Source organism: Onychostoma macrolepis, chromosome 23, assembly GCF_012432095.1.
Source record: "Onychostoma macrolepis isolate SWU-2019 chromosome 23, ASM1243209v1, whole genome shotgun sequence".
Taxonomy (NCBI): Eukaryota; Metazoa; Chordata; class Actinopteri; order Cypriniformes; family Cyprinidae; genus Onychostoma; species Onychostoma macrolepis.
In genome coordinates this window covers 1,858,000-1,870,499 of record NC_081177.1, presented here as the reverse complement: position 1 = coordinate 1,870,499, position 12,500 = coordinate 1,858,000, and the positions used below count along the sequence as shown (strand labels likewise).

The following is a 12,500-nucleotide window of genomic DNA, read 5'->3' as shown; positions in this document are numbered from 1 at the left end:
TCTGAGTATGTTTGACTCAATAAGCTGTTCATGAAAGTCAACATCGACTTTTTTCTGGGTTTTTTTAAACATTTTTTGATGATGATTTTTTTTTCTGTCCAATGTTAGTAAGAATATAGCTTAGTCTGTCGAAGTTAACACGTTAATAGTGCATTAACACAATCTCACTTATGCCATTAGAATAAACTGTCGGCGTTAATCGCATAGGTTTTTAAACGACAGTGAACTGGTCTGTAATGTTAAGGAACACATGCAGATTTTCCGCACTGACGGCACACAATAGAGCTAGTTTAAACATTAGCTTTGTGGTAAAATGAAGCTCCACAGCCTGTCAAGTGTACCTTCGTTATGTCCAAATTATGTAGGCCACAGGCGATGCGCGAGTTTACTTTCAATTCCACCGGAGCACCGGACTTGTTATAGCACTTGCGTATCATTGCACTTTTGTTGATTTTGATTGCTTCTATTGTCCTCATTTGTCGCTTTGGATAAAAGCGTCTGCTAAATGGCTAAATGTAAAATGCAAATGTATTTTGATGCACTTAATATTAAAGGGGTCATCGGATGCTCATTTTCCACAAGTTGATATGATTCTTTAGGGTCTTAATGAAAAGTTTGGTTAAAATTTCTCAATGGTAGTGTAAAACAACACCGTTTTTACCCTGTCAAAAACAGCTCTGTTTACAGCGAACTGTTTTATTGCATGTTGCTTTAAATGCAAATGAGTTCTCCCCGCCCCTCTCTTCTGAGCCACTCTCTGAGAGAAGGTAAACTTTAGCCGCATTCATCATGAAACTTGCTAACTAGCACATTATTAGGAAAGGCGATTTGCAAAGATTCATTAAAAAAACCTTACACTCACTTCTTCTGGAGGTGAAGCTGGATCACGAATGATTTCGCACATTTCAGTTCAAACAACATGTAAAAGTGCATGTAGCATTATATGACCCCTTTAAGGTATTTGGTATTTTATTTTAAAATACATTTTGGTGTATCTTTGCCCAACCCTGAGCGTCACATCTGTCATTCGTTCAGATTACTGTCTGTGGACGTTCCGGCGCGAGGACTGCGCTGAGCCACTCACCACCTACCAGCAGAGACTGAAGGAGGTTTACACGCCGCCCGAGGCCCAGAGCGGCAGCCAGGAGCCCACGCTGTCCGGAGACGTCTTCAGGTGAACAAACACACCCACGAACACACCTGACCGCCACAACATCCCACACTTATCACTCTGCTTCATTTGCAGCTATTCAATAATCTTACTGGAGATCGCCACCCGGAATGACCCAGTGCCGGTGAGCTTGCGTGTAAACCACAACATATTTTTTAATTTATTTTTAAAGTATGTCTATATAGTTTTTATTAAGTGTACTTACTAAAATAAAATTTAGGTTTTTATGTTTTATTTTATTTCAGTTAATGTTTATTTTATTTAAAGTAATAACGTTTTAATTTTAGTTAGCTATAATAGCAACATTTAAATAATAGATATATTGTCTAAACACATGAGCTGATGTGATAATTGTTATTGACAGTAAATTTCACATAATTACAAATAACAGCAAGAATTAAATTATATTGAATTAAATTTGAAAATGAATTTGCAGTAGAAAGTCTGAAATAATGTTTTCTTTTCAATTTTACTTCTATAACCTTTGTTTTATTTACAATTTGGAAAAATGTTTGCACTGAAAAAAAAATTATGATATTGCTAGTACATTTCACAAATAATTACAAAAAAAAAATTATAAATCTGTTTTATTTGCAACTTAGAAAAATCATTTTTACAGTTTACGAAATGAAGGCTTGTAGGTTTAATCAGACATTATATTATATTATATTATATTATATTATATTATATTATATTATATTATATTATATTATATTATATTATATTATATTATATTATATTATATTATATTATATGATATTATTGAATGTAAATTGGGCTAAAATTAAAGCTAAACAAAAGAGAAATATTTTAGCTTTTAAAATATTTTCACAGCATTAAAGAAAATCACATGGGCCTAATTAATTATATGTTTCCAAATAGATATAAAAAAATATATAATGTTTTTGGCTTAATAATTCATATGACAATTAATCGTCAGCACAAAAACCAATCATTTGTGACAGGCTTAGTTTGTGTAATTTTAGAGTTATTGAGATGCAATTATAGTTTCCTTAATATTTTAGATTAGATTTATTTAATTATATCTTCAGTTTAAATTTAGTTAAGTTTTAGTAATTTTGTTGTGTGTTTTTGTCATTTGTATATATATTATATAGTTATAGTTATACATTTTAAATATATTATATAGTTTTTTCTTTCTTTTTTCCTTTTTTTTTTTTTTTTTGTTAAACCAAATGAAAATGTTGCTAGCTGAAATACAGCATAGTTTTGTTTTATTTTGAGTGACAGTGATGTGTTTTTGGTCTGTGTGTGAGGCGGAGGACAGCTCTCTGGAGTGCGGCTGGTGTCCTCCGCTGCCGGAGCTGATTTCGGGGAAAGCTGACAGCACCTGCCCCTGTCCTGCTGAATACGCTGAGGTCTGTCAACCGCTCACCAGAACATGCAGAACAAATAACACTTTAGATTTCACTTAGTGAAAACAAAGCCTGTTTTTAAGACCAATTATTATTTTTTGCATCCGTTCCTGCTTACACCCCTCGGCTCTTAATGCATTGTGTTTCCTTCTTGAGCATCAGTGAATGATTGCAGCTTTTGTAATAGTTGTGTTTGAGTCCTTCAATCGTCCTCAGTGTGAAAAGATGGATGTCAGAATCATAGTCACTGTTTAAAGAGCTCACATATGCAGAAGAAGAACCAACGGGCATCAACAGCGAACACTGAGATGTTCGTCTAAGTAGTCATGTTTTTGGATTCTGCCGTATGAACGTCTCTCCTCCTGTTTTTACTCTCTCTCTCGCTCTCTCATGCTGTCAGCTGATTCGCCGATGCCGTGCTCATAACCCCACCCACCGGCCCACCTTTGAGCAGATCCGCAAGTTTGTCCACAGAATCAATCCACACAAAGTCAGTCCTGTAGACATGATGATGGAGCTGGTCAGTCTGACACACACACACACACACACACACACACACACACACACATAAACACACACACACAAATAAACACACACTCACTCACTCACACACACAAACACACAAACTCACACTCACACACTCACACACACACACACACACACACACACACACACACACATATAAACACACACACACATAAACACACTCACTCACTCACACACAAACACACAAACACACACTCACACACACACACACACACACACACACACACACTCACTCACACACACAACACACACACACACATAACACACACACACATATATAACACACACACACACACACACACACACACACACATAAACACTCACTACTCACTCACTCACACACACACACAAACACACAAACACACACTCACACACACACACACACACACACACACACACACACATAAACACACTCACTCACTCACTCACACACACACACAATCACACACACACACACACATATAAACACACACACATATATAACACACACACACACACTCACTCACACACACAAACACACACTCACACACAAACACACACACACACACACACACACACACACATATAACACACACACACACTCACTCACTCACACAAACACACACACACACACACACACACACACACACACACACACATATAAACACACACGCACGTTACAATAATAATAAACCTGTGTGTGTGTGTGTGTGTGTGTGTGTGTGTGTGTGTGTGTGTGTGTGTAGATGGAGAAGTACAGTAAACATCTGGAGGTTCTGGTCAGTGAACGGACTCAAGATCTGATGCTGGAGAAACAGAAGACCGACAGACTGCTTTACAGTAAACAAACACACAACACACATCTAACACATGAACCTTCAATGACACGACATGAAAAATAAATCATAAAGATTTCAGTCATAATTTCAGGGGCCAGTCCTGAACTCTCCTCAGTCACATTTATTTCTATAGTGCTTTGTACAATACAGTTTGATTCATTCACAGTAATACAAAAGTCAGCGAGTGTTTCAGTGATGTGTGTCAGTGTGTTTGTGTGTTTTACAGCAGGTGTGTGTGTGTGTGTGTGTTTCAGGTATGCTGCCTAAACAGGTGGCTGATGACCTGCGTCAGGGCAAACCTCTACAAGCCCAGAGTTACGTCAGCGCCACTGTGTTCTTCAGGTAATTATACACACACACACACACACACACACACACAGACAGACACTCACGCACATATAAACACACACACATAAACACACACAAAGGTGCCTTCTGGAGCCGTGATTGTCTGGTTTCCTCAGAAAGCTTTAATGCAACAACTTTAAAAATCACAGTAAGGTCCCACTAGTTAACATTAATTAAAGGAATAGTTCACCCAAAAATGAAAATGCAAATCCTCTGCAGTGAATGGGTGCCGTCAGAACGAGAGTCCAAACAGCTGATAAAAACATCACAATAATCCACACCACTCCAGTCCATCAGTTAACATCTGGAGAAGACAAAAGCTGAAACAAATCCAGCATGAAGATGTTTTTAACTAAAATATGAGTCCATAATTAATAATAACGCTTCCTCGGGTGAAAAGGTGTTCTGGTGTGAATCAGGAGAGAAATCTGCAGATCAAGCAGCGTTTACAAGCCAAAACAGCTCTAAACAAATGTGTCTGGATTTTGATGTGAGAGACGACAGGAGATGCACTTTTTCACTGGAGGAAGCGTTATTATGGATTATGGACTTGTATTTGAGTTAAAAACATCTTGATGCTGGATTTGTTTCAGCTTTTGTCTTCTCCAGATGTTAACTGATGGACTGGAGTGCTGTGGATTATTGTGATGTTTTTATCAGCTGTTTGGACTCTCATTCTGACGGCACCCATTCACTGCAGAGCATCCATCACTGAGACACTGATGCAGAGACACATTTCTCCAAGAAACAAAATGTGTCCCTGGAGCACAAAACCAGTCTTAAGTCGCTGGGGTATATTTGTAGCAATAGCCAACAATACACTGTATGGGTCAAAATTATCAATTTTTCTTTTATGCCAAAAATCATTAGGATATTAAGTAAAGATCATGTTCCATGAAGATATTTAGTAAATTTCCTAACGTAAATGTATCAAAACGTAATTTTTGATTAGTAATATGCATTGCTAAGAACTTCATTTGAACAACTTTAAAGGTGATTTTCTCAATATTTAGATTTTTTTGATTACAGATTTTCAAATAGTTGTATCTCAGCCACATATTGTCTGATCATAACAAACCATACATCAATGGAAAGCCTATTTATTCATTTATGCTTTCATCAATAAACATCAATTTCGAAAAATGACACTTTAGACTGGTTTTGTGGTCCAGGGTCATAAATCATCTATATCTATGGTGATCTGAGGGAGAGTAAAAATCAGCATATTTTAATTTTGGAGTGAACTATTCCTTTTACTAATGTTACTGTAAAGCATTGCCAGTTATTTTTTGTATATCGTTATATTGTTTTGTTCTTCTTTAGTCTCTCTCTTCATGTGATTTCCGGTATTTTCTCAGTGATATCGTGGGATTCACGCAGTTGTCCAGCAGTAGCACTCCTTATCAGGTGGTGGACTTCCTCAACAAGCTCTACACCACATTTGACGAGATCATCGACAACTACGATGTTTATAAAGTGGAAACCATCGGCGATGCATGTATATATAATATAATTTATTAAGTGGATTGTCTGCGTCCAGATTATTTGAGTGGTTTTGTGTGTTATTTGTGACCTTGGACCACAAAATCAGTCATAAGGGTCAATTTTTTAAAATTGAGATGTATACATCATATAAAGCTGAATAAATAATCTTTCCATTGATGTATGGTTTGTTAGGATCGGACTATATTTGTCTGAGATACAACTATTTGAAAATCTGGAATCTGAGGGTGCAAAAAAATCTAAATATTGAGAAAATCAAGTTATTCAAATGAAGTTCTTAGCAATGCATATTACTAAGTTTTGATGTATTTACGGTAGAAAATTTACAAAATATCTTCATGGAACATGATCTTTACTTAATATCCTAATGATTTTTGGCATAAAAGATAATATTATAATTTTGACCCATACAGTGTATTGTTGGCTATTGCTACAAATATAGCTGTGCTGCTTATGACTGCTTCTGTGCTGCAGGGACACATTTTAGTGTCATTGATATACTTTAATCATTTTTAATTTATTGAATTAGATTTTTTTACCTGTTCTGTATTTACGTTTTTATCAGGTTTTTTTTAATATGTCTATAATATTTATTATTTTTCATTTATTAGTGTTTGTTTAGGTTGTTATTTTAGTACTAAACTAAAACAAAGTGAGAAATGTAGCCTTAGCAACTACCTGAAATATTTTTTTAAATCTTATTTCAAGAATGTTTTGAATGTTTTTAGCGTGTAGCGATCGCAGCTGTGTTTGTGTGGTGCAGATATGGTGGTGTCCGGCGTGCCGCGAGAGAACGGGATTCTGCACGCGTCTGAGATCGCCAGCATGGCTCTGGATCTGGTGTCTGTCTGCAAGACCTTCAGAATCCCCCACAGACCACAAACCCAGCTGCAGATCCGCGCTGGAATACACTCAGGTCCATTAAACCTGCACTTAATGGCTCTTTCACTTATTTTAGTATCATTGAGTAAATATTATAGTTTTATTAATATTTAGAATTTTTTTTTTTATTAAAGTTTAAGCAATTTTGTTAAATTGAATTTTTTTTTTTGTATGTATGTACAGTTTTTATTTTTATTTCAGTTTATTTGTTTTCATTTTTAATTATTTTAGTGCATCATGTTAAGCTAAATGAAAACGAAATGTAACTAAGTTTTTTTTATGTTCTGTTTTGTTTCAGTTAAAATTTATTTTATTTCAAGTAACAATTTATTTATTTATTGTGGTTAACTATAATAACCAATAATATTTTCGCTCGAGCGAACAATATCCACAATATCTCATACATTTGGCATGAATATTTAAAGCAACAAACCTTCAAGTCAAATCATGCATTCCTATGGGCCACTTTACATCACATATTCACCCTGCAACACTTTTTTGTTTTTTTCTTAGTTTTTTCAGCTGCTTACACACATTTTCAAAACTTTTCCTCTTTTTTTTTTTTTTTTTTTACTTTTCACACAAATCCAAGAATTGCACGCACAAAATGCAAAATGCCTCACATCTCTTGCAAAATGAAGCACTGCATTCAAAATATCACAAACACATCTCAAAAGCAAGCATTTTTCTTATGTTGCAAACACCTTTGCCATAATATTATATTTCTGGATATATCATATACACACACAGTTATTCAAAACCTAAAGCTCTTCTTTCATGAGCTCCTGTCTACATTTCTGTACAAGATTGAAAGTAATTGGCAGAGAGATGTTAAAAAACACGAAAGCAAACTTAAAGCCAAACTTTTTTTTTACTGAAGCATTTGTGGTTGTGAATATAGTATTACAGAAATACATGTGTTTATTGATTGGTTGGTGTTCAGTGAAGCACAAGTGAGGAGTTAGTGATCAATTAGTGTGGCTTTTTGAAAATAATTTGTTGTGGAGATCAAGATAGAGTTTTATGAAATTTAAAACTGAGTCAAAGGCTGAGAATTAGAGTACACTGAGAAAAAAAAAACCCGTAAAATTTACAGTAAAAAAAAACAGCAGCTGTGGTTGCCAGAATTTTACCGTAAAAAGGTTTTATGGTTTGAATTTAAATTTACATTTAAATACCGTAATTTCATTAACAGATTTAATGTTAATATACCAGCCTATTGAAGTGCTGAAATCTGTTTTGTACCTTTGAAACACACTGATAACCACCAAATGCAGGTGGTGATGAGAAAGTCACATGATGAACCAAAGCCCATCACAAGCAGCTTTTAAATACTAACATATATAGAAGGTGCACAGTGTCATTCACACAAACACTAATCACCATCATGGTAACACATGTGAAACTGAAATAATGCAATAAACATTAATTTAACAACATTAGATGTAACATACAACCCTAATGTACAAAACCGAGAAGAAAAAAACTAAGAAGAAACATTTCAACAACCAAAAAAGAAAAAAAAAAAACATCAAATTTGAAATACAATGCAGGGAATTCTGGGAATTTACTGTAAATTATACATTCTTTTTTCCACTTCCAAAAACGGTATACTACTGTAAAATCACATGTAATGTTTTTTTTTGGGGAGCGTACCGTTAACAATTTAACAGGTTTTTACTGTAGCATTTTTTACAGTCTTTTACTGTTAAATTCACAGTCATTTTTTACAGCGATGGTTTTGCAGATTTGGTGTGTGGTTCTGCTGTTTGAGTGTCAGCTTTCAGAAACTGTGTGACAAGTAAAGATTTTGTTTAAGCAGATTAAAAAAAAACTGTAATGAAAAAAAAACTCACCCAGTAAAGATATAAGTTTTGGCTCATGTTTCGACTACAATGTATACCACATCACATCATACTCTATTTAATTAATCCATGACGCGTCTGGTTGGTTGTGAGATCTTTGTGTAGTTCAGTGTGGATTTATCAGGATCTTTCTGATGTGTGTTTTCAGGTCCAGTCGTCGCAGGAGTTGTGGGAACTAAGATGCCGAGATACTGTCTGTTTGGAGACACGGTGAACACGGCGTCCCGCATGGAGTCCACCAGCGAAGGCAGGAAAGACCGCCTTGAGTATTTTAGTACTGTATGATTGGCATGGGAGAATTAATCACACTAACATGCAGAATACTGTAGAAACATTACATGCCTTCATGACCATTTCATATAAAAGGTGACAGGAAAGTGCATCAATTGCAAACATTTTACATTAAAAATAATAAAATTGTTGCGTTCCAAGCAGAAAAAAAGAAATTATTTTACTGCAGGTGCATAGAGCCAAAAGAATTCTTGAAAATGAACAAGAAGATGGCATTTTATAATTTTATTTTATAAAATGCATCGTGCAATGTGCATGTGAGTGTGTTTTTACTTTACAAAAAAAAGTTTTTGTTCATGTTCTTGTTCATTGACATTAAAAAATGATGAAATCACAAGCCAGAGATTTCTCCAGAGCGATGTTGAGTTTTCCGGTGATGGTTTTGTGTGCAGCGCTGAAGATCCAGTGCAGCTGGAGTGTGTTTTACCTGCTGGAGGAGATCGGTGGATATGTGCTCACCTGCAGAGGAGTCTTACAGGTCAAGGTGAGACGCAGCTCACCGACAAACACAGCATCAGAAACACCAGTTCATCAGCAGTTTTAAGCAGTGTAATAGCAAACACAGCACGTTTCTTTTTTTAATCTCTCGTCATAGTTTTATTTTTGGGTTTGTTTAAATTAAATATGATTCATAATTTAATTATGTTGTGTCTTTTGAGGGTCTTGCAAAGTTTTGTTCCCAAATGATCTAGTGATCCTGAGCAGCGTTGCATGAGTGTGTGGACTGTGTTCTGGTGTGTTTCTCAGGGTAAAGGTGACATGGTGACGCACTGGCTGGAAGGCAAGTGTTCCTCTGCTCCGGCTAAAGACGCGAGGAAACCCGTGACGCTGCAGGAGAGCGAGAGAGTCCCGGAGACGCTCGCTGACGATTACTCCAGTATCCCAGGAGTCCTCAGCGGCTCCGACAGCGCTGACCTGCTGCGTGACCCCTGACCCCTGTAGAGCACGCTTTAGTGTACCTGCTGTTTCTTTAGGATGGTGACATATACTGACTTTAGTTGTAAGTGTATCTTTAGCTGTACTTCTGTGTTTTTTTCAGTGTTTGTAGCATCAGAATAACAGCAACAGAGCCTAAATACTAAAGCACTGATCATATAGATTTATAACTAAAAAAATTAAAACAAATGCATTTAATGATGCTGATATGCCACTTATTTATTTTTGTTTAATTTTATTTTATGAAAAAGAGCTTCATGCTTTTATTCATCAAGGCAGCATTAAATTGATTAAAAGTAAAGACATTTCTAATGTTACAAAAGATTTCTATTTCACATAAATGCTGTTCTTTTGAACTTTCTGTTCATCTGTGAATCCTGAAAAATCAAATGTATCACGGTTTCCACAAAAATATTGTGCAGCACGACTGTTTTCAACATTGATAATAATCAGAAATGTTTGTTGAGCAGCGAATCAGCATATTAGAATGATTTCTGAAGATCATGTGACGCTGAAGACTGCAGTAATGATGCTGAAAATCACAGAAATAAATTATAGTTTAACAGATATTCACATAGAAAATGGCTAGTTTAATATGTAATAATATTTAACTATTTTTACAGTATTTCTGATTAAATAAATGCAGCCTTGGTGATCAGAAGAGACTCTTTCAAAACTAAAGATCTTACTGGCCCTTTTGAACAGTAGCGCAAATGGACAAAAATACATGTACTTAATGTTTCAGACATTCATTCATGTCCTTGAATACACACTTAAGCATTGTATATTTACACACTCATGCGCACACACACACGTAAATGAAAGTGTGGTGAAGAGAGAAGAACAGTTTCTGGGTTACAGAGAGAATTTGGGCTCAGCTGCTGATCTGAATGAGAAGCTCTTCAGCAGAAGAACACGAGTGTGTGTGAGTGTGTGTGTGTGTGTGTGTGTGAGAGACGCGTGTGTTTAATTAACAGACAGGACGAGGTCCGTCACTCGTGTGTCGACTGCAGCTGATGCACAATATCATAAATCATACCTTATACAATGCATGTTTATGATGCTTATTGGTCCTTTATATGGTCCAAATTAAACTAATAACTCAAATATGGTGTGTGTGAACTTCTTGTTTATAGGTCTATTGTATTAAATCAGTGATGCTGGTAAACATCATACACACACAGATCTCAGCACTACAGGTGCAGTGACCAAAACGCACACACACACACACTGATTTCTAAATGTGAAAGAGACGAGAGCTTTCTGTGGTGAGAGGAATAATCAGGTGTCTGAAGGGTCTCATAATGAAATGCGTGAGCGGCACACGAGCACAAAAGAGCCATTCACTCAATCATTTCATTAACATCACAGAGAGAACAGCAGACGCAGACACATGAAACACTCCGGTCATCAAACACAGCTCTGAGAGAAAAACATCCACTCAAACTTTCATCAAACACAACTTCATCTCTGAAAAAATCATATAGCAACTATATGTATATACATACAGTATAAACTACTTTTTTATATATTGTGGTTTTTATATGAAACTATCATATCTTGGTGGTATTAATTAAATATGATGGTGCTTTACTGTAAATTTACTTTGTATTTTCTATTTCAGCAGCTACTATCTGCAAAAATTAAGTGATTTAAATTAAGTATTATTATGAGATTGTATATCCAGTCTTATTTTGTTAACTAAAACTATTAAAAATTTGCTTTTCTTCATTGAAATAAAGCTGAAATAAAATATAAATATTAGATTTAAACACTTAAATGGAAATTGGAAATGTTGCCTTGGCAACTAATTGAAATAATTTAAAGCACAAAAATTACTAAAACTGAAATAAATTAAAGCTAAATAAAAATATTAAAAAGGTGCTGTAAAAAACAAATCAGGATTAATAACTAAAATGAAAACCATAAAAAACACACTTTTGTTACTTAATATAAACATTAGTTTAAATAAAATGTATATAAAAAAATATTTCTCATTTTGCTTTACTTTGATGTACACAATAACTAAAACTGAAATAAAAAATTATTTAAAATATATACAGTCATGGCCAAAAATATCGGCACCCTTGGTAAATATGATCAAAGAAGGCTGTGAAAATTAATCTGCATTGTTAATCCTTTTCATCTTTTATTAAAAAAAATCACAAAAATCTAACCTTTCATTAGATAAGAATTTAAAATGGGGGGAAATATCATTATGAAATAAATGTTTTTCTCTAATACACAATGGTCACAATTATTGGCACCCCTAGAAATTCTTATGAGTAAAATATCTCTGAAGTATATTCCCATTCATATTCACAATTTTGAGCACTCCAGGGTGATTATGAACATGAAATTATCCAGCCATGGCTTCCTGTTTCACAGAAATATAAATAGGAGGAAAACAAAGCCCAAATTCCCTTAATCATCATCACAATGAGAAAAACCAAAGAATATATTTCTGATGTGCAGCAAAAGATAATTGAGCTTCACAAATTAGTGAAGTGGCTTTAAGAAAAGAGCTAGAGCAGTGAAAATTCCCATTTCCACCATCAGGGCAATAATTAAGAATCAACATAAAATGTTATGAAACTGCCTGGAAGAGGACGTGTGTCTATATCGTCCTAATGCACGGTGAGGAGGAGAGTTTGAGCAGCTAAAGACTCTCCAAGGACCACAGCTGGAGAATTGCAGAAAATAGTTGAGTCTCAAACAGCCCCTACATCAGCACATGTTGTTCAGGAGGGTTTCAAGAAGATTT

At 35.2% G+C, this 12,500-nt stretch overlaps 1 protein-coding gene across 3 annotated transcripts in view; it reads left to right on the top strand.

Moving 5' to 3' along the window:
• The window catches only part of LOC131532500 (atrial natriuretic peptide receptor 1), a 28,923-nt gene extending 17,588 nt beyond the window's left edge, over positions 1 to 11,335 (top strand). For all 3 annotated transcript variants that reach the window (XM_058764195.1, XM_058764196.1, XM_058764194.1), the window contains 11 exons: positions 1,036 to 1,174; positions 1,247 to 1,295; positions 2,449 to 2,550; positions 2,948 to 3,067; positions 3,819 to 3,912; positions 4,166 to 4,253; positions 5,618 to 5,757; positions 6,526 to 6,678; positions 8,658 to 8,756; positions 9,193 to 9,284; positions 9,548 to 11,335. In XM_058764195.1, coding sequence (XP_058620178.1) covers positions 1,036 to 1,174; positions 1,247 to 1,295; positions 2,449 to 2,550; positions 2,948 to 3,067; positions 3,819 to 3,912; positions 4,166 to 4,253; positions 5,618 to 5,757; positions 6,526 to 6,678; positions 8,658 to 8,756; positions 9,193 to 9,284; positions 9,548 to 9,733 — 1,262 coding nt within the window. In that variant the 3' untranslated portion in view covers positions 9,734 to 11,335. The remainder of the gene's footprint in view (positions 1 to 1,035; positions 1,175 to 1,246; positions 1,296 to 2,448; positions 2,551 to 2,947; positions 3,068 to 3,818; positions 3,913 to 4,165; positions 4,254 to 5,617; positions 5,758 to 6,525; positions 6,679 to 8,657; positions 8,757 to 9,192; positions 9,285 to 9,547) is intronic.
• The last annotated feature ends 1,165 nt before the right edge of the window (positions 11,336 to 12,500 follow it).